The sequence below is a fragment of the Athene cunicularia genome (assembly GCF_003259725.1).
Source record: "Athene cunicularia isolate RWA chromosome 1 unlocalized genomic scaffold, athCun1 chr1_part2, whole genome shotgun sequence".
NCBI lineage: Eukaryota > Metazoa > Chordata > Aves > Strigiformes > Strigidae > Athene > Athene cunicularia.
This window is the reverse complement of record NW_020799092.1, coordinates 4,777,022-4,799,986: the sequence shown is the minus strand read 5'-3', so window position 1 is coordinate 4,799,986 and position 22,965 is coordinate 4,777,022. Positions and strand designations below refer to the sequence as shown.

The 22,965-nt window shown below is 43.0% G+C and overlaps 1 protein-coding gene across 1 annotated transcript; it reads left to right on the top strand.

Annotated features, from left to right (window-relative positions):
- The first annotated feature begins 5 nt into the window (after positions 1-5).
- DDX47 (DEAD-box helicase 47) lies at positions 6-9,136 on the top strand. Its single transcript, XM_026867743.1, has 12 exons — positions 6-83; positions 825-918; positions 2,341-2,529; positions 3,192-3,263; positions 3,806-3,924; positions 4,443-4,514; positions 4,619-4,735; positions 4,863-5,009; positions 5,294-5,431; positions 6,798-6,868; positions 7,404-7,533; positions 7,627-9,136. Exons 1-12 carry the CDS (start codon positions 6-8, stop codon positions 7,747-7,749), a joined length of 1,350 nt encoding a protein of 449 aa, XP_026723544.1. The 3' UTR covers positions 7,750-9,136.
- Positions 9,137-22,965: the final 13,829 nt, after the last annotated feature.

Here is a 22,965-nt window from a genome sequence, read left to right as displayed (position 1 = left end):
GTGAAATGGCGGCAGGAGATGAGGAAGGGCGGGCGGCGGAGCTGGAAGAGCAAGAGCCCGAGCCTCAGAGCTTCAGGGATCTGGTGAGGCTGGGAGGGAGTCGGTTTTGCTTCCGCTATTCCCTCCCCTGTTCTGAGGAGTATCCTCCTGCCCCCGCTGCTTGCCCTCAGTCCCCGTCCCGCCTATCAGTCCGGGCGGGCGGGAGCTCCTCGCAAAGCGCCGTGTGCCAGGCCGTGCCTCACACCGCCCCGCCGCGCTTGGCACGGCGTCGGGCTGCGGCCCTTCGTGGGCTGGAGGCGGCCCCAGACCCGGCGGCGTCCCCGGTGCGCGGTGGTAGACACGTGCACTGCTGTCGCGTCGACTCGCGGGCGTGGTGCTGTGCCCGGGCAGGGGCTCTGGTTTGTTCAGGCCTCTACTCCCGTGAGGTTGGTGTTGCCGCTCCGGTGTGCGCTCCTCAGCTGCTGCTTGTATTTTCAGTTGTGTTACCTTGCCCAGGCGTTTTCCTTTTTCCATCCTCATGGGATACTCTTAGAGCAAAAGAGAGACAGCTGTGTGTGTGTGGAAAGTTCCCTGTGTAAACTAGGGAAAAAATGACGAGTTTCTTTCTGACCACAGTCACCTCTAACAGTTCTGAGGAAATCTGAAGTACTGCTGGAGGTGGGCATCACTGTGAGCAGCCTGCCCTTTCTGGTAGTTGCATTGAGGGCCTGATGAGGTTTGTCTCTGCTAGAGACAAGCTTGACTCTGTTGTGGTGTGTTTAATGATTTAATTTAGGTCTCCTTGGTGATGTCTGTTTCTTTTTTCTCTTTTCACTAATGTTCAGGGAGTGACAGATGTCCTGTGTGAAGCTTGTGACCAGTTAGGATGGAAGATGCCAACAAAGATTCAAGTTGAGGCTATTCCAGTGGCTCTCCAAGGTGAGCAGTGTGCTTCTCTGATCCTGAATCTAGGGCTCCCCTGGGAGCTTTATGTGAAGGAATTTTGCTGAGTGAAAAGTGACAGGGATGTAAGCGTTCTCACTTCATCATTGAAGGTATCTGTTCAGAATTAGTATCTGGTCATTCTGGTGTCCTTCCCAGGTTGAGTTTAGAATACTAATTTGCCCTACAACACTGCCTGCAATTGCAAACTTTCAAATGGGTACAAACATGGGTTCTTGAGTGTTCGCTACTGTTGTGTAGTTCTTACACTCCATGTTAAATAAAATTACTGTCAATCATTTGAGTCGCTAGTCTATGTTGACTTCTTTCTTTATTAAATATTCAGGGATACACAGGAAACTTCTCATAAAAGTGTGTGTCTGTTATTACAGGTGCCTTGATTTGTTACATAACTTGTATAGTCTGCTTTGCTGTGAGCAGGCAATTCTTTGAAATTAGATTTCTGGAGTGAGTAATAGCTAAACCACAGTGACTTTCTGTAAACATTCTGGAATTATGGGAAAATAGATTACTGAATTCAGCAAATACTTCTGCCTCTAGGATATTTAGTTTGTGTTTTGTTGGGGTTTTTTTTAAACCCTAAACACTGTGAAGCAGGAACAGAACAGTGTAGTGACAGAATGGGAGTAAACTTTCAGTGACTACTCTATCCTAGTACTTAACTGTTTTCAGACTCTTTTACTCCACATATAAGATTCTCTTGAAAAAAAGCAAAAGTAAGATTGCATTCCTGAGAACTTGTCTCCAGTTTAAGGCTGTTAGCAGTATGTTCTTCTCAGATGTAGGAGTTCAGGAGGTCAGAATGGATTCTACTGATGAATTCTACCCTGTTGCCTGTACTGGTTTTGGGTAGAGGACTTGCTGTTCTAATCCTTCCTGCTGCAAGCTGGTTTAGATTACTCTCTTAGCAATGGCACAGAATTGATTTTGGCTTGTGGAGAGTGAGTTTTGGTAGTACTGTTGTCTTGTAGTTGGTATGAGGTAGGTCTCAAACACTAGTCTATTTCCTTGTAAGCCAGTGAACAGACAATAGTTGGTCTAGACTGTTTACCTGGTAGAAGCAGTATGCTGTAAATGGACAGATTTGAGAAATAATAAAGCTTTTTTTGAACCTGAAATTTATATGAAAACCTGCGTATTGGCAGAAGTTTAACTAGAGAATGGAAAGGATTGAAACTGTAATTGTACAAATGAAGTCATACTTTCTGAAAGTACTTGAGAGATGTCCTGAAATTCTCTGTTTTGACCCTTTGTTCTTCATTACCTATTGTATGTGTCTCTCTTTTTTCATACACTTGGGGAATTCTTGTGCTTTCTTGCACTGTGCTTTAAAGACTTCTTTATCTGGTCTAGACTTGTAAGATTTTTTTTTTTTCCCTCTTTTTCTCCTCCATATAGGCAGAGATATCATTGGACTGGCAGAAACTGGCTCTGGAAAAACAGGAGCCTTTGCTTTGCCAATTCTTCAAGCACTTCTGGAAACACCTCAGCGATTGTTTGCTCTTGTCCTCACACCGACAAGGGAGCTGGCTTTCCAAATCTCAGAGCAGTTTGAAGCTCTTGGATCCTCCATCGGTGTCCACAGTAGTAAGTAGTTTTGTGGTATTGGAGCAGTTTTTCTGAAGACTGAAGTTTGTCAGTTCTAGATTGCAAAGGATAAAAGTAGAGACTATTTTTGTGGAGGGTTGAACAAAAGGTCAGAAAAGTTTGTGATACTGGAAAACAGATCTGGTATCAGGTTTGGGAAAGAAAGACATTATGGTTTCTCCTCATGGAGTAGTCTGCAGCTTTTCTACATTTTATGTTCAAATAGTTAAAGATGGAAATAGAAGAGAATCTTCTCAATAGTGAGTTTGTGTCCTGTGAAATTGCATGGAGCTCTGCTCTACAGTGTCATGTAATTTAATCTTTTCTTCAGACTGTTGTATTGGGTCTTTAGATATTCTCTACAAACATAAAAGCTTTGCGGGTATTTTTAGAATTCCTAAATTTTTGCAGCTGAGTTTATCTGAAAGGAATGTATTCTGCCTGTAGCTCTTCAACTGTGACAATAAAATACCTGGGGCCAGTAAGGACATAATCGTATGGTTTAATGGGCCTGGGAAGGTCAGGTGTGCTAAAACAAATTGAATTATTGTAAAGATAAGTAGCTTTTCATTTGTACAGACTTGTGAGTGTCAGGGAATAGGAGGAAACACTATGGTGCCAGAGATGGCTCTGATATTCACTATATTCTATTTGTCCTGCAGCGGTTATTGTGGGTGGAATTGACACCATGTCTCAATCTCTGGCCTTAGCCAAGAAACCACATATTATAATTGGTAAGTTAATGTGCTGGGAGTACAGGGTATGAATATTATCAAACTGCAGTTGTCCAAAGAAAGAGTACCAAAAGCTTTTGTGTATTTGAAGGAGAAGTGAGAGTACATCCTTCGTTTGTTTGCATTCTGAGACCTGAGTACTGGCTTGTTAATGTTTCTAAAGTATACACCAGTAACAGCCTTGCTGCTAGAAGCTCATTCCAAAGCATTCCTCCTATGTCTTTGGCTTGTTTTTTAATTCTCCTCAAGTATTCAAAATGCTTGTCTCATCCTTTTCAGTACAGCTCGTCTACAGTCTGTTTTGTTTTGCATATTTTTAGGGGCAAAGGGGGAACCAAGGCCATTCTTCAGCAAGCCTGACTCCATTAGTCTTATTTCAAAACACTCTGAAGATATCTTATGAAAGAGTCCTTCCAACAAAGAAATTTGGCTTTACTTCTTTTGGGCGAAGAATCCCATTTCTGTAACATATAACTCTCTTGTCTCTTTGGGTTGTTTCCTTTGCTTTCGTTCTAAATTTGCTCTCTTGATTTTGTTGGCAGCAACCCCGGGCCGTCTAGTTGATCATTTGGAGAACACAAAAGGCTTCAACTTACGAGCTCTAAAGTTCCTAGTGATGGATGAGGCTGACCGGATTCTTAACATGGATTTTGAGACAGAGGTAAGAATCTGCTAAAAGAAGAGTTTGGAACACCAGAAGAGTCCCCTTAAAATAGCTTCATACAGTCACATAGTAAACACTGAGCTGTTCTGTAGAAATTAATAGCAAATTGTAACTAAGATCTAATAACTGCACAAAAGTCTACAGTGGGAATAGAACTTAACAAAGTTCCGCAGAGCACTAGCAAGACAGTAGGAGGCATTTTGTCTCTGAAATCTGCTGGTTTCTCTGGCGTGCCTGACATTGACACAGTGTAGAACACTATCACATGCACGTTCCTGCAGGAATATTGTCTGATATTTTCACTGCTTATTGGACTTCTGGAGTTCACAATGCCTAATTATTAACAAGCTATCAGCTCATACCTTCCCTTTAGAAGAGGGGAAATTTGTTTCTACTATAAGTCTTAGTTGTGCACATACATTGCTCTTCATTTGGACGATGGTTACATTTGGAGGAGGCTTATGTATTGATTGCTGTTGTATTCAGAATTTTTATTTCCTTTCTATTTTTTACAGGTGGATAAGATCTTAAAAGTGATTCCTCGAGACAGGAAGACATTTTTGTTTTCTGCTACCATGACCAAGAAGGTGAGAGCAGAGTATTCTGCTTTAGTTCTCTTTCTATCAGGCTATATGTTGACTAGACTGTACAATACAGGTTTCTTGGTACTAACTTATAATGATCTTCCCAGGTTCAAAAACTCCAGCGTGCTGCTCTGAAGAATCCTGTTAAATGTGCTGTTTCTTCCAAATATCAGACCGTTGAAAAACTACAGCAGTACTACATTTTCATCCCCTCCAAATTCAAGGTAATGTCACTTCTGTTTCTTCCCTCTTCTGGTTGTGTCTTGTTTTACTGTTCCCACATCTGCCCAATATCTTGTTATCTGCTCTGGCTTATACTTACTTTCTCCTTCTCTGTCTGTTTCTTTACAGGACAGCTACCTGGTTTATATCTTGAATGAACTAGCTGGAAACTCTTTCATGATATTCTGTAGTACCTGTAACAACACTCAGAGGACTGCCCTACTGCTCCGCAACCTGGGGTTCACTGCCATTCCTCTCCATGGGCAGATGAGTCAGGTATGGATATATCCTACAGAATGTAGTAGACAGGAGACCTGTCACTTGAGAAGTGGGCTGTACCATACAGAGTCACAACTACCTTATAGAAGCTAGTGGACTGGACTGACCCCTAGAAATTTAACTAATGTGAATGCTGCCACTGATTCTGTAGTAGTTCAAAAAGAAATTAAGAGATTTTTGAGTAATCTACCCCAGTTCTTCTGTACAAGTATTTCAACAAGAGCATATTAACCAGAATAAGCATTTTTCTCTCATTCCCTTTTTGACCCCCTCTCTTCCAGAATAAACGCTTGGGCTCTCTAAACAAGTTCAAGGCAAAGGCACGTTCTATTCTGCTGGCTACTGATGTTGCAAGCAGAGGTCTGGACATCCCACATGTAGATGTGGTGATAAACTTTGATATTCCTACACACTCTAAGGTAAGCTAGTCTGTGTGCTGGCTGAGAACTTCTGGCCACCAGGAGGCATAATGAAACTAGACAAAAAAACAAAGACACTTTTTCTCTGTTCTGCTGACTGGAAGTTTAGTTCACACTTCTGTAGATTAAAAGAGGTAGTTCAGCCTGTGCAATTGAGTTGGTATCTCAGTTTTGTTGGATGGCCTCATCTGGGTAGTAGAACTGATACCATAAGGGACATTCTGTGTCTTTATATTTCTCCTCAGAATATGTGTTTTGCCATATTATGTTAAAGGGCTTATAGACTTTGAATATAGTTTTAACATATTACTAGTTTCAGGTAGTCATCTCTGTTCCTGTGGTCCATGTCTGCCTTAACATTTTAAACTGTGTTTAAAAAAAATTAAAACTCTCCCATTATATTTAATGAGGATTTGATCAAGAAAGATGTCTTTATTATATTTTGCATTCATATCACAGAAGTACAGCAAACTGAAAAAAAGTGAGTTACTCTACCTTACAGAAAGTGCAATGTTATCTTAGGGGTGTGACTTTGTTTGCCAGCCTAGTTTTGGAAAGCATACCAACATGCATTTCAAGAATTGCTGTTGTTCTTTATAATGATTGAAGATGATACACATTGCAAACATAATAAAGTATGGTGGTTCTTTTGAAGACACTGATTTTGACATTGTAAAAGGACAGAAGTGGAAAAAAAAATAATGGTGGGGGCAGCAGCTTAAATGACATTGTTACAGTTTTTGTGCCCCTCTCATCTAACCATGTCACAGCACACATCCATTCTCATGATGCTTCCTTTCTCCACAGATCCAGCATGGAGAAGGGAGTATTTAATTTTCCATAATGCAGTATAAACCCTGGAAAATAGTCTAGAGTAGTGTAAACAGAAGACACTCAATAGATCAGATGCTTCCAAATTGTTCACATTCATCCTCCCTTTCACTGTGCTTGACAAATTTAAATCTTCTTGCCAGACAGTTTATCTGGAAGATGCTGATCTAGAGCACTAGATCCCAAGACTGAAAATGCAATCATTGACTCACTTAAAATATTAGCTTTCCAAGGAATTGATAGTTCATTAGCAAAGTCACATATTGCAACTTTTGTCCTGCAGTCTTAATAATTGGAGGTGGTCTTCTTCTTTAGAAAGAAGAATTCAAATGTTCAAACCAAAGGTATGTTTCTACAGGCTGGCATCTTTGCAAATCCTAATGCTGCACGCAGTCCTGACTACTTAATCCCGGCTGTATTTTCTCCCCATTTTCTTGTTTTTTCCTAAAGAAAAATTATATGGACTGCTTTCCCATTACTTCTGTTTTGTGTTTGGTGCACATATCTTCTTGCTTACCAAGAAAATTATTTTCAGGATTACATTCATCGTGTTGGGAGAACAGCTCGGGCTGGGAGATCTGGCAAATCTATCACCTTTGTCACACAGTAAGTGTTAAAATGTGGCAGACTTATTCTTCCCAGATATGTTTTCAGAGCAGAAAACATCTGACCTCATCCTGGGTGAGAAGAAAATACTACTTCTAATTTTGAGGTGCCAGTGGATTTATTTAGTTAAAGGGGAGAGAATTTGAAGCCCGGGGTGGGAAGGGAGAAAAAGGTCTAGATAAATTCTAGAAGCAGGCATGTAATGCGCAAAACTGTATATAACTTAGTTGTATAATATACATACATTTTTTGTAATATATAATGCAGGTTAAGTAAGTGTGGCATTTTGATACATACTGAAGTATTTGTCTAAAAAAAGTCTTTGCAAAACACTTATGAACAGAGGTGAGCTGAACACAGTGAAGCCATCCCAAATGACGGCATCATTCAGATGCTATTAAGAGTTGCTTATGAGACCATCAGCACAAGTTAACAATATCTGTGGGCTGGAGATCAGGGGTGATGTCTGTGGGTGGTGACAGCTGAAGCACCCTCAAAAGGACCGATTCAAACTGGTGTCTTGTCTTTTATCAAGGTATGATGTAGAGCTGTTCCAGCGCATTGAACACCTGATTGGCAAGAAGCTGCCAGCATTCCCCACGCAAGAGGAAGAAGTTATGATGCTGACAGAGCGTGTGGCTGAGGCCCAGAGATTTGCTCGAATGGTGGGTGCTGACTTTTTGTCCCTCTACTTACTGTTGTAGTCTGAATTTCCTCAGGTGCCAGAACTCTTGGTCAATCTTTTGATCACATTGCAGGAGCTGCGGGAGCAAGGAGAAAAGAAGCGATCTCGACGTGATGATGATGATGACACAGAGGAAGCTATCGGTGTCAGGAATAAGGTGGCAGGTGGGAAAAAGAAGAAAAGGAAAGCCTTCTAGTTCAGTATTTGGACAGACTTTTTTCATTTTTCTCTTTATGGCTACATGAGCTCAGCAAAAACAGTCTACCAAGCTGTGTCCAGTGGATTTTTTTCAGAACTACTTAGGGAATTGGACAGTCCACCTGAAAAACAACTTCCTCTCTTCTGCTTCACCAGTTACAGACTGAGCTTGACTCTCTGTGGTACCATGGGATCGGTCTTCCTTTCATAAACACCAGACCATCATCTCTGGACCTGAAAGCAGCTGTGGTCTGGCCCTGCTCATTCACAGAGAGGTGCAGTGTGAGTGCAGCTTTCCCACTGCTGCAGCCTGTCTCACTACCCAGACTTGCTAATCTGAGGTCAGACAGGTTTGTCAGAAGAAAGAGAGGAAAAAGCTAAGAGAAGCAGCTGAGTTTCCACAGCATAGCTGTGATGCCCTCGCCTTAATGAAGAGACAGGTGTTGTGGAGAACTCCAAATATATTTTGTTTAATTTTAAAGCTGCCTGGTTTTCCTTTTCTTATCACTGACCTGTTCTGCTCATTTTAAATATTGGCTCTGCCAGGTTTTCTCCTTACGTCAGTCTTAGTGATTCAGATATGACATCAGTATCTTAGATATGTCAGCTGAAGAGTGGCCCAGCACAGAAAGAACCTGTTTCAGCAGGATTAGACTATTCGCTGCCTGGAATTCGATCCAGAATCTGTAATGATTGGCAAGATCAAGGAGAGGTCTGGGTTTTGAGGGGTGTTTTTTTTATTTCTGTGGCTGATTTGTTTAGTACTTACAAACCAACACAAGAGGGTGGTATTTACATGGGAAAACAGCTCAGAAGCTGGATGGTGAAGAAAAGCAGGTATCATACAGGCTTTTTTTGTGTTTTCCTATTTAGTTCTCTGTCTTAGGCAGAAGTTCAGTGCTGTATAAGTAGACTCTTGCAAGAATGAGATAAATGTACTTATCTTCCTATCAAACCAGAAGGTTAGTGCTAGTTCCCATTGGCAATAAAAATTTTCACACTGTACATTCCTACTTGTGGGAAGAGAAGGGTGAGAAGTGGCTTTGTGATTACTCAACGTGAAAATTTAGTGTCTGTTAGAACCACTTGTAAACTGGATTTTCTGCTGTATGAAAAACTTCAGAAGATTCATTTTTAGATCTAACTGGAAAGCAGAAACTACTGTAGTAGTCAAGATGAGCTCAGTGGTTACTTCATAGTGTCAGCATCAATCTATACATATGCATGCTAGTCAGAATGCTTTTATGCTTTGGGGGAAGCACATTTTGCAAAATTTCAGAAAACAGCATGATTAAGGGGAGTGTGTTTTTTCTTTTTTATTTGAAACCTCTCTGTTGTCTCTGTGAGGAACAAACATACCCTCTAGTGGTGTGAGAAGAGTGCCAGTGTTCTTCCTTTGTCTTTTTTTTTTGGTAGCAGTTTACTCAAATCTCCTGAATACTCACCTTTAAGTTTGATAGCTCTAAAGTAGTATAAGATCAGTGGCACATAATTAAGGGTACAGATCTTGGATATGTTGACTAAGAGTGTTCTTATAAAGCAGGAAGAGAGTGTGTACCATCATGGATCCCAGTGCAGAGAGGCAGAAGTGGAAGCCCAGTAATGAGAACATGTTAATTTTATGGGGCCCTCTGGTAAGGATCCCCATAGGTAAGAGGAAGCAATCTTAGAATGCACCAGAGAGAGGGGGATGAAGTGAGTGAGCGTATGTGTGGAGATTTAAGTGCTTGTTCACCATGGAGTGAGGGAACTCTCCTAACTGGTCTTCTGTCCTTCTGGATACTTGGAACAAAATTTCTTATCCTTTATAAGCAGGACAGGGATGGTCTAGCTATCAGCAAATGAAGATTAAAACCCTCTGAGGCTCCTGGGTCTCTGGAAAACCTCTTGGTGTTATTCCCAGCTATGTAATGGGTGACATGCAGAGTCAGTCCTTAGCCAATCCTGTAAAGTGATGTGAAAGGCAATTTTACTGATGAGAGAGGTGGGGCAGGGAAATTTCAGTAGTATGAGGCTTTCTTGAATAGATAGGTGGAGCCTCTAGCATCTCCCTGTGTTCTTTCCTGTATGGAATGCTGCAACATCAGACAGTGTCTATGTTGCACCTTTATGGGATCAAATATTCTCTGTCCCTCCTCTGCAGTTGCAAGAGTAACAGGAGAGAAGTAGAGCTGCTCCTTGCAAAAGGGTGCAGACACTCCTTGAGAGGAGAGACTCCTAGACAGCTGGCCACCTCCCTTGATTTGGAATCACAAGCCATAGAAACACTTGGCGCTAGAAAAGCAAAGGTTTTACCACACCCACATTCTCAACTGGTGCCTCACCTGCCACAGGTATGTGCAGTTCAACTAAAAATAAAAGGTTGGAGGGGCAGGAAATAGTTTCTTGTGACTATGCCATGAGGGCTGGGTCAGGGTGTTTGTATAACTGAGGTGGGATAGGGAGTGTCTAAAGATGTATTTGGTCAAAACAGAATTTACAGCAAGACTAAAGCAAAATCTTGCTGATTTAATGAAACATGAGGGGAAAAGAATGGAGTGAGACCTGTCTGGATAAAAGACGGTTGAGAAGATACCATCACTGGTATGTGTGTGGCTGCATACTTCTGTACAACTGATGCCAGTGTGTTTTTTTCAGTCATAAGGACTCTTGAGGGGCAGTTCTTGAAGCACAGCTCTGCACGCCTCAAGTCTTTGCACAGCAGGGAGTTGAAGTGGAAGATTAACCTTAGTGTGACTTAAGGTAGGATCAGGCTAACACAACCTGTCATTTTTTTGTGGTTAAAACTCAAGTCTTAGCAAAAGCTGTGTTCTTGAAAGATGTTTGGTGGGGATGTTTGCAATTTGAAACAGTTCTGCACTTCCCAAGCCCATAAAGAGAAAGTGTTTGTTTATATACTTGTTATATGTATTTTAATGTTTTATAGTTTTGATTTTTTAATACTGTATAGGCAACTACCTCAGACAGTAAAGAATGGGGTTATAGTGTCTAAGTCTGCTTAAAATAATCATGAGGAACACGGTCCTGTTCACGGACCTGTCAGCCCACTTTCCCTCTGCCCCAAAAAAGTAGAGATGACCACAAGGGAGAGATAAGTGTGATGACTTTATAGCAACACCTTTAACTTGTGCTGAGAAGAGGCTCACTTTAGGAGGGAACTCTGAATAGGAAGAGATTGGAAATCTGGAGGGCCTTAGTTTACAAAGCAGGACTGAAATTAGTAAACATTTCCAGTTTAGCGGAGCAGTGAAGAAGGAAAACATTCCACATACTTAAAAGCCCTTGGAAGTACTTTGAAAGGAATGGAATTGATTGCATGACCTGTGAAAGACACAGGCATGTACCAGGTATTTTGACATTGTATAAATGTGAAGTTGTGGTTTGCCTGCAATGGCGTGTGAGGAGCTTCTGTAAAATGTTGCAGAGCAAATGCTGTAAAAATCCAGCTTTGGTGCCAGAGGTGGTCCATGTAGTCATTCTGAATTTTTACTGCTCTTGCATATGCACTTACCAGTAGATGTTTTGGGAGAAAAAATGATGTGTAAACATGGAGAGTCAGAATATGAGTGACAGAACCTGTCTGGGGTTGACTCCAGAGCGTTGGGTTTGGTGTGTTTTTTTTTTAAAAAAAAAAAAGTTAAAAGACGCATTCTTTGTTTTCAGATGGCGCTTTTTCCCCTGGTCAGACTGTGAAAGCTCCTTATGAATAAAAATATTTAAAAGGGAGAGCTAAGGATATTTTGTTTCTCTGGCACCTAAGAAGTGGGAATAGCTGCTTGCTCTCTGGCCCCAGGGATGAATGCAGTGATGCCTCCAGTGCTGTATCCCTGAGGACCCTTTAGATATGGAAACTTACGATGATGAGCACTTTATTTCCAAACCCCCCCTGGGATGCAGGTACATGCTTTCCTGAACATAATAATCAAGTATATGGCATGTTTCATGGTAGGATATGTGTTGGGCTGCGCCAAGGTTATGCCTAGTTGTGCAATAGGAGACAGTGGCACTGTGCAGTCTTCAGTTGTTGATGTTATAGGCCCTCAGGGAGGGGTGGATGCCCTTGGAGCTTGCTCAGCACTTTTTCAGGGAAGCATCAGAAGCCTGAAGCTGTGTTTACCAGAGGTTATCACAGGGTATTTTGCATGCCCAAAGGGAAGAGAACTATTTTTATCTTTGTCTTCTCTGCTGAAGGATCCTTATCATTGCAGAGATGTGTATGCTGCTCTGTTGCCTCTCCATAAAATCAAGTCAAAGGATAGGACTGTCAAAAGTTTGTGTGTTCCCTTGGCTTGGTGCTTACTAAAGGTTCCTGAGGAAAGAGGAAATGGAATGTGGGCTTCCTATTGTCTTCCATTCAAATCCTATCAAAGGCAGAAAAAGAACCCTGTTGATAGGCCTCTCACAGAGACTGTTCCTTCTGTCCATCACTTCCTCCTCTCCATTTGATGTTGTTGAAGGTGGCAGGTTTTTTGGCATGTGTTGCCTATTTGGACTGTTAAGTGCTCTTTAATCCTTCTCAAGATTTTCAGACAAACATGTCTCTATAAAGAAAGGTAAATAGCAAAACTTGCTCTGCAAGTAATCTGTGTGAGGTAGAAAGAGGGTTGTATGATAAGATTAAATTGCTTTGGTTATGCTGGCTTTCAAGAAGAAAATGATTCCTTTGTGTTTTTTGTTGTATATCTGTACCATCCCATGAACAAGGCTAAACCATAAATTCCTTGGCTTTCATGTAGGAAAGCCTTTTGCACATTGAGAGTTAGTCACAAAAATATCTTTTCTGCAGGAGCAATGCAAGGGGGCACAGGATCTGTGGGACAAGCCTGGGAGAGAATATGTATAGGCTTGCTCAATTTCATTTAAAGCAATAGAAATTAAGGTACCCCAGTCAAGCATGTAATTGGATATACTTGGTCTTCTACTGTCTTTGTTGTAGCTCAGTTGAAGGGAATTTGTAACAGGAGATACCCAGCCCGATCTGTCCTTGACAGCCTCTGCACTTGATGTATCATCAGCAGGGAAGTAATACTACTTCTCCCTCAATATGTATTCAGAATGATAAATTTGGCACTAGTGAGTGATTTCCTATTACTGCTGTGCATGTGCATGCTTAGAGGTGTGTCAAACCTTTATCCTGGTGTATGCCGGGGGCTCTCTTTGGTTGTTAAGGATTGGTCTTCTCCAAACACAACAATATGAAGCAGCCTAATAGACTCCTCTGGCAGAGTCTAGGCAGAATCAGCTTTCCGTTCCTGCAGTTGAAGGTCTCAAGATGCCTCTTACAGATTCTGCAGAGAGCTATGGACTAATTTTCCATTGGATACCACTCAAGTCTTAGTTTACGCTCTCCTCACCTGTTGGTGAGAATTGATTTGGTATTAACTAGGAATCTTGGAGTTACCTTTCCAATTTTCAAGAAAAGTTTAGATAACAATACAAACAAAGTATTGGCTATGCTCTCCAAAATGGTTAACATAATGAAGAATTGTTATAAAAGATCTATGGAAGAAATGTTAGAGAGAGATTTGCTAGTCTGTTCTTTCTAAGGTCAAACTTAGAGATAGTCTCACTTCTGCCTGTGTTCAGCTGGCTGGCTGCAGCCAGGCTTGCTCATACCAGCTGAGTTTGTTAAAGAGCCCTTGCTTGTGAAGCATGCTAGTGTTTTGTGACCCTTTGGTTATTCCAAGGCTCCCACTCAGATATGACTTCCTTACTCCAACTGTACTGCCTCTCTAGTTCAGAGGATGACTTTTTGAAGATCCATCCTTTGAATGCCAGTCTACCCTCCCCTCTTTGAAAATATCAACACTTTATTTCAAAAGTCAGATGCTGCCATCTGGTCTGATGAACAGCTCTTTGATTAGTGAGGAATGTCCCTCTCCATCAGGGTTGTGTTAAACTGATGGAAGGGGAATTGCTGTCGCTGGTAGTCTTGGTCTTGGATTTGCATGTACTGTTTGTGAGTATGTGACTGCAGTGTCCCTTTGAAAATCCTATAGCAGACAACTGTGGTGCTATTGAATTCAGTAGAAGCAGACGTAAAGGAAGATGTGGCTAATGCAGGGCCCTGTTAGCCTTCTGCTGTTGCTAAACATGTTGTGCAATGGGAAGGCAGCTTTCTGGAGGGCATAGTATGAATGAAATCTTTTGTGAGTGTCTATGTATCTTATGCACACAGCAAATAAGGCCCCCTCTTGTTGTTTTTTTTTAAACACAAGAAGCCCTTTGGAAAGCTAGTTGCTCTGCCTTTGTTCGAAAGGAAGATAGAGCCCCTGAACCAGCAGTGTTTGCTTGTCTTGTGCCAAACAGGACACATGGATAAAGTCTTTGAGAGTTCTTCTTTGCCGCGTTCTTTAGCCTCTCCTACTTGGGCTGGGGCAGCCTCCTGGTGGAAGTGTTCAGCTTTGTTAGCCATGTCAGCCCTTTGTTTCTCTGATCACCTGAGATCTACAGGACCATGTATTACCAATTTACACGGGTAGCACAGAAAATGCATGGGGGGAGGTGCTTTTCTGCCTCAAAGACCTTGTGGGTTAACATCCAAAAAATACACTGAAGTCTGTGGAAAGAACTGTGCAGTAGTTAGACATGAAAATTCAGGGGTAGAGAGGAGGGCTGATGAAAGGGAAGTCCCTCTTTATAGCTGGATAGTGAGTTGCATGGAGCTGTTATCTATCTTGGTGGTGAAAGACCTTTTGCCTGAACATCTGAAGCTAACCATGGCTGGGTGACCTTACCTTGAAGTGGCTTCTATGATCTGGATACTCTTTGGCCTTCACAGTGGCAGGACAAATAGTTAATTTCTGCTTGCTTTGACAAAGTAAGGTAACTCTGTACCAGAATCCATGCTGAACCTTAAAATGAATCCTGGGTAGGAGGAAACAGCTTATGAGCTCATGCACTACCCCAGGTACTGCTTCAGCTGGAAGACTTTTCTCTGACTGAAGTGGGCAAAGGGCTGAGTCCTGTGGCAGAAGCCAGGACTATCTGACATACGAGGCTGTACTGGCACACCAGAGCAGGTTAGCCTGCCTGCTCAGCATGTCAGCAAAATTTCGCTGCCCAGATAGGCAGAGTTTACATCTTTCTGCTCTCCTGCATTCTCTACAGGGTTGCATCATCACCCAGTCCCATCATTTAATCAGATAAAGCTGACCAAGGCATTCCCCTAACTTTTGGGAGTATTCAGAGTAGACAGAGATCCTGGGGCAGTAGTGCCCATGGGGGCACACAGCTGGGGAGCCACCTTTCCTGTGGCTCAGGGAGAGGGAATCTTCATGCATGGCCTGTATAGGGGAGCTCCTCTGCCCAGGAGTGCCTGGGTGCAGCCTCCCTCCCTGCCTTCAAGCCTCTCCACATGGGCTGACTTATTCCTTTAGAAGCACTGGCCAAGGCCTCCCTTAGCATGGAGGCAACTCCATGCTCTGCTCTTGCAGCTGGCACAGGCCTACTGAGTTCTGCTGAGATCCTCCCTGAGCAAGATTTCCTTGTGCTCAGCGTGCCCCAGAATTTGTTGCATTATTAAGATTCCATTATTTGGTGCTTTTTGGGGGATTTCCCATCTTTTTCCCCCACCTTTGGCCATTCCTGCATGTCTGACTCCCTGCCTCCACCAAGATCTCATGCATGCATCCCCCTTTCTAAGCACCTTCTCCACTCTGGCCTGTTCACTTTTCCCCAGCCTTGCCCCACCAAGCAGCCTGTAACCAGGTCCCTAAATTGCCCCTGAGCTGGTTCTTTGTTCATGCTGCACTGCAACATTGTCCTGCAGGCTTTTCTGTCAGCTGGTGGACAGGTGACTGCCCAAACTGTTTGCCCTTCTTGTGCAGGGGAGATGTGAGCTTCCTCAGCAGTTCCTCTGTGGCTCTCCCCATCCTGATGGCGTTTTAGGGCACACCTCTCTGTTTTGAAGCTGATTGCCGGAGGAAACTACTACAGCCCCTGTGCAGGTGGAAGTCACTCCATTGTGCATCTGCAGGCATATCCCACCTCAGCCATTCAGGGACTGACTGGGATTTGTGTTCACAGATGCTCTAGAAGATACAAAGCAATGAGGTAAATGATAGAAAGCATTGGAGATCCTGCTGGGCTCTCTGGGCAAGTCTTTTTCTTGTTGCTTAATAATATAGGATGGCTTGTTAGGAAGAGATGGTTCATTTATATTCAACAACTTCTTTCAACTTATTAATTGTATTAGTCTTAAATCCTTCTGATGAGTAAAGAGAAGGATGGTTAGATTTAGGAGCAAACCTATCAAAATACTGTGCTGTCCTGGAAGATCAGGATACACACTAACCAGTAACAGACCCAACAGTGTCATTTCTCTGCTTGATGATTACAAATGAGTATTTAGGAAAGTCAGATTTCAATTGGTCAGTAGAGGTTTTAACCATGTGTACATCTAGATTAATCACTCCAGAGATTGGGGATTATCAACTGTTACGTAATAGCAGACATTCTTTTAATTAGAACAGGGCTGCAACAGATGCTGTGTTTGCTAAAGAAACCAGACTGTCACATAATACATCCGGAATGTTTTGTTTGGCAGAATCATACACATGGATTGACCCTTTCCTTTGCCTTTACCTCTAGTAAAACCACACTGCTGATCACACAGGTGAATCATTATAGCGTGGATTTGGTTCTTAGTTGGGTTGTCAAAGTAACAACTGAAGTTGGTTTAGTTCAATTCCAATTCAACACAGCTTCAGATCTACTGTGTGAGCTCAGCTCTTGCTGATGAAAAGCTAGCTCTATGTAATATAAGATGTCATGATAACTTCATCCCTATGTACATCATGGGTCTGTAACTTGATAAAGCCCTTGAAGTTAGCAATAATATTGCTCAGATCCATAGCATATGTGGAATCACTTCATTCACATAGCATAGGCTTTTATTTTTCAAGGGTATGCCTTATATTATCCCACACATGATGGGATATGTTGTGTGCCAAGCAGAAGGTCAGAGCCAAATTTTGTGGCGATTCCTTTTGCCTTTTCAAATGTAAGCACAAAGGCAGTGAATTTTTTTGTGTGATTAAATGAACTTCCCTGCAGGTCCCAGACATTGAGTACTGCGTTCTTGCTGAACTGTTGGGCACCAGACAATGCTGCAACAGCTGCTAGGTTTTATCCTGGGGTTGTCTGCAGTCAGGGATTCCTAGAAAAACCACTTTACAGCCTATTTGGGAGAGCTGCTCATGGGCCAGTTGATATTTCATTACTGTAAATGAATGTCTGTTATGGCAGTTTGTTAATAATGAACAAGGAACAGTGGAAACTTCTGTTTGACCTTTTGATGGAATTATGGATTTTTGGTTAAAAGGGCAAGGAATTGAGTGGGGGTGTGTTCATCTGTATATGTGCAACTGTGTGTTTGACTTGCATAGCTGAAAAATTATTTTTTCTTTGTCTATATCAGAAGACTTAAAACAGTCAGAGTAGGAATTTTATGCACAGACTGCGTTTTCAAGTCAACTCTCCCTTTGAGATTTCCACTCTTTATTGTGATAGAATTAAAGGGAGAATAATGAAATGGATTACATTAGGACCTCAGCTTCAGTTCATAAGTACTTAATCTCTCTATTGATTCAAATCTCTGGCTTCAAGTGCTCGATCCTTACAAAGTGCAGCAACTGAACTAGACAGCACTTAAAGAGCGCAGATCTTTTAGATATGGCTTCACAAAGCAAGGCAGAGAGATTCTATCACAGTACAGCACATGCTAAACATCCTGCAGTGACTTTTCAATGGAAAACCATTTTCAGTGGTGCTCCTGGCTTTCAGTTGCCCTCTCTCTCAATTTGCCTGGCTACCACTTTCACCAACAGCACCCCTGCACCTTGAAAGTCCTGCATTTTTACCTAGTTTCAACAGATACTGTAACAACAAAGGTAAAAGTATGGCAGGCTGTGCAAGACTGGGTGTGGCCCGTGTGCATGCTTCCACGTGGCTGTTTGTGTGGTTATGTGCCCGCTGAGATCAGGCAGCAACTGCAAGGAGAGGCATCATTTTACAGAAGCAAGCAGCTGGAGCAGGAATGATATCAGGCTTCTTAAACACACCCATTTAAATTTCTGCCTTAGTGAAGCAGATAGAATAGGGCACTGTTTCCTCATTGGTTTCCTGAAGTACAGGTACTTGAATGTGTATCTTTGTCATTGATTTTTATGCTGCTTAACTACCAGATGCAGCAGGCATGTACCAAATAAACATTGCTATGTCCATTAGGGAGCTTAATGTCGCTGGTGATACTAGGAAGTTGGAAGTCTCATAAAGCATCAGTTGTGATTAGCAGGCAGGACTAAAAAAGTTTTCCTTTCCTGAAGGAAAAGTCTTCATGTTGATTCAACAACTGATCCCTTCTGACAAATATTGCACTAGGCGACTCATTCAAGAAAGGATTTTGGTGGGAGGAGCGAAGAGCTGAACTGCAGTCCTGGGCCTCTAGTGAGGCAGTATTTGGGGATACTTAGTGCCTGTGTTGTCCTTGAAGTTAGAAGAGCAGCCCACTCACCTTTAATGTAGGACACGATGGAAGAAGTAGTGGAAGGAAGCCTGCACGCATTGTCTTGTGCCAGGCGAAAGGAAGGTGCCCAACAATGTGCTGGCCTTTTAAATGGAGGATACCAAGTGCTGTTGCCCAGCCAGCTCCATAAACTTGACCCAGTGTGAGGGTCCTAGGCTACCATCTGTACTCACCCTGCAACAGTGGGACCCACTGCTGTCTGTGCGTACCTGAGGAGCGCCAGGTCTCCAGGCTCCCAGGAGGTGTGCTATCTACCTATGCCAGAAGCTAAGTACTTCCAGGCTGCTGCCTGCAGAACAATTCCCCTGGCTCCTGAGTTGCCAAAGGGAGGGGAGCTATCAGGATCTGAGTGAAAAGGCATACTGTGCATGCTGAAAGCATGGCCTTAGCCCTACCCTGATGAAACACACATTCTGTTTTTCTCCCATCCCATCTCTTCGAGTGTTTGCAAGGCTGCTACAGCCTTTTTGGCATGCACACACACTCTGATCTAGGGCTGTATCATGGGCTGAGCTAGGGCTCCCCTCGTGGTTGCTGACACATGAGTACTTGAGCTGCCCTGAAAGGCATCTGAGGGGTTTTATTGTCATATATAATCATGGTCAAGCAACAGACTTTACCTAGGGTGAACTAGCAAGCAGAACTGAGGCGTTAGCTTTGTAAACCATTTATATCTATAATCAGGCAACTCTTACTCACTGTCGCTTCTGTCAGGTCAGCACTGGCATGGCACTTCCCGTACTCTCCAGCTCAAGCCTGGAGAAAACCAGACCATATACCCTCAAATCACAGTGACTACAGACTCTAATGCCCATGGCTACTGGGAAATGGTTGTGTCTCTGGAACAGAGCAGTGCTAGAAGCCCACACCTTCATCTGCCTGAGCTTTGCTGCCAAGCACCTGACACCCCAGAAGATGAAACTGCCCAGAGAGAAGCTCCTTCTCCTAGGACTGTAGTAAGACATTCTTCATCAGGGCTAGAACTAAAGCCTTGTGTGTTGTCATGTTCCTTAGTTACATTTTCCTGAAGCCTGACTGGGATTCACAGGGACCTATGTGGCTCCCAGCAGCTTTCCAGCTCCAAGAGGTGACACTGGGATTTGTGGCACCAAAAGACCAAGAACTGCATGCCCTGGGGACCTGCTCAAAACTGCAAGAAAATATTCAGGAGCAATAGGCTGCAAATTCAATTACGTGACCTTATCTTAAAATTGTTCCTTATATTTTTCCTCCCCCCACCATCCATTTTGTTCAAGAGAAATGACAGCATTGATTAATGATTAGCCTTGGTTGGATAACACACGCTGACCAAAAGTGCTGCCTGATCCCAGGCCATGGTTCTGCAGTCAATAGCAGATTTGTGCACAGCCATATCACTCAGTGTGTCTGATTAAGATTAAAAGTGTTAATACAATTGCATTTTTGATACTTCAGCCAAGGCATACAATATTGAGTTTATGCTGGCTTTTATGCTGGCTGTGGGGGGGCACAGATCTGTATCAGCATGAAGCTTGTTTGTAAAAAACCAAAAAATATATATCAATGCTTTTTTTCTGATGAAATCTAAAAGGGAGGCATGATTTATGTTGAATCTTAGCTTTGTTTTGTGTCATTGCAGTGGCGTTTGATCCAGGAGCAGTAAAGCAGAATTTTCTGTATCATTGAGCAGGGAGTTTTTGTTTGCAACTTGATTCTCAGGAATACTTCTTGTATGGAAGCAGTTCTATGAAGAGCCTCTTATCCAAGGCACTACTGACAAGACAAATCAGCCTGAGACTCCAGGGCAGCATGGTTGTCTCAGAACATCTATTGCTAACAGTCACCTGTGCAAGAGAGGGCCTAATCTTCTCTCAGTGGGAATTTCAGCCAGTCATCTCTTGCAGTGTGTCCACATCTTGCAGTGTGGAGTGGAAAAGGGAAAACTACTCCAGGCACAGTGGTCAAGGAGTACCAAAGGGAACACCATTAGGGGTCAGGCAAGGGTACCAAAATGAGGGATGATACACAAGGAAAGCAAAGGCTGATGACTGCTGTAGTGCTTTGCTGAGAGTCTGTTAGGTTTCACCAGCTAAAGATGCAGCCAGACATCCCATCTCTCCTAAATCATTTCCCCAGACTTGGGATCAGCCTTTCTGGGAGAGAGAAAATGCAGTTTCTCCTGGATCTCCCTTGACATGTCTGTCTTTCTGGGAGTATCAGGCAACATCCCCACCAGTTGGTATGTTTTCAGGTCCTTTGTTTCCTGAAAGTTATGCACTTCTTCCTAAATGTGTCTCTACGTACAATACCCATTCATCCATATCAATGCAACTTGCTGCTTTGGGAACACATCAGCACAAAAGCAGATGAAGTTAATGCCATAAAAGAGGACTGGAGTATTCTTAGCTGCTCTGGTAAGTGGATAGGCATAGGATACCTCCACAAAACTACATATAGAGGCTCAGTTGTTGTGATTGAAATGTTTATCAGCACGCTGTTGACAGTCCTAAAGGAGGTGATAAATCTAATTATTTTTTTTTTCATTTGCTCACAGCATTTAAGAGCACCAGTTTTGTATGAAAGGCTCTTCCTAGACAAAGTGATCACAGCCACAGGTGCTCTTAGCTGCCTTATTTCTGCTTCAGAAATAAGTTCTTGCTCCAGCTTCACACTTGTAGAGCACAAAAGATGGTGTGACACCTGCCTCTGTGGGATAAGAACAAGTCATGAACTCGGCACAGTTTTGGCGAGTGTTCCAGAAGCCACCCCCTACCCCTGGGTTTATAGGTACTAGACTGGCTGTACCTGGGATTGCATACAGAAGTGATCCTGTTCACAGAACAGCAGAGCATTATGTTCCTAGTTGGAGGATCAGGCAGTCCATTTCCATTACATTTCCAGAAGCAGGGTCTTCTCACAAATTAGGGATGGTCTGGCAGATAATTCACAGGCTTGAAAGTTTCTGTTTAAAGGACATACTCAGTAGCACTGGTTTAAATATTTTAATATTTTGCCCTTTTCTTGCCCAAATCTCTCCCTCTCCCAGTAAATGAACTTCATCTACCAGGAATACGGGCATTTAGGAGCCAGGAAAAGAAAGGGGTTGGCCAAAACGCACTCATTTAAAGAAGGAAGCTTCTTTGAAAATCAACACTCACAGCAAAGCACATCACTTACATACTGGAAATGTTTTATTTTGTTTCCGAGACTGAAAATGGCAGGGAGCACAGCATGCAGTTTGGAAGAGCTGATGGCTGCAGAGACAATGAACAGCTCTGAAGGATATTGGTATGAGTTTCTTCTGCAGTTTTTTTAGATAACATTTCTTTTTTTGTTGCCACACTTCTAATTTCTGAAGGAAAAGGATTAATCTCTTAGGGTTTTTGGTGATCTTTGGATACATGCTTTCAGAGCCAGAGCACAAGAGATTCAGGGACAGAAGCCCCAGAAAAAAGTCCAGTGTTATGTGGAGGTGCCATATGTACCTTTCCAGAAATTATACCCCTGGTCTTTGTTCCTGTCTAAGGCAGAGGTGTTCTGAGCTGGCTGCCTGGATTGAAGACCCATCACCACTGTGGCAGGCTGTTTCCAAGGGTGTCATAACATTTATAACTGAACTGATTTAAGATGAAGGACAGGGTGGAGGCTGCTGTAATGTTAGCTCAGTATGACTGTGGTAAGTGCTGGCACGGGTGATTTTTTTCAGGGAGCAAGGCTTCTGCTTTGTTGTCAGTATACTGCACAGGTAGCTAAGCAGAAGGAATGACACAAGCGAATTCACAATGCAGCCAGTATCAGTGACCAAAAATAAATGTTATTTAGACACATTCCAGAGCACCACACACCATCTCTCCCCAGGCATCTAGCTGCTTTATTACTTGACTTAATAAAAGATACTAACTCAGTCCCTGAACCTCCCAGACCTGGCTGAGATGAGAGGGGCTGCAGTGCTCTGCCCTTTGCTGTCAGCTCATCCCTGTGACACTGAAGCCAGGGGAGCAGGGCTGGCCCAGGGCACTGTGGGCAGCACTGGGCATTGACACCCCACAGGAAGGAGGAGGGCCAGGTAATGTCAGCAGCCAGAAGGGGAAAGGAGTGGAGCCAACATAGAGGGAGATCCCAGTCCTCCTCCTCCACCTCATCCTGCTTCCCAAGGACTGGAAGGGGAGGTATGGGTGCCTGCTGTCATCCCTGCCTCTTCTTGTCAGATATAGACACTTCTCATTCACTGGCAGCCAACTTGCTTGTCCAGGGCTGCAGTATGGCCAAAACAAGCTGCTTTGCTACCAACAGCCTCCCACCCAAAGGAACAACCAACATCACTGGCACTTTGCTACTGGATTTTGTTGAGATTTTGGAGACTTGCTGTGCAGTTCAGCTGACAAGTGTAAAGATCGATATATTAATTCATTATTTTGTCTCCCTTCACCTCTGTTAAAGAGAAACAGATACTTCTCAGGTGTGATTTGGTTTGTTCTGAAGCAGGTCAACTGAAACTCCCCTGGAAGTGCCTGCCTCTCTACCAACTATACTAGGAATCTGGATGACTGCCTCAGATGAAGTCTGCTCTGTAGACACCTAGGAGTCAATTTAATCGTCCACACACTGTTGCCAAGACTATTTGATCTCTCCTGGATTATTTAGTGTGAGCTGATGCTCCAGAAGGGTACTTTCTCACAGCTCTTATATATGCCATCCCTGTTGTGG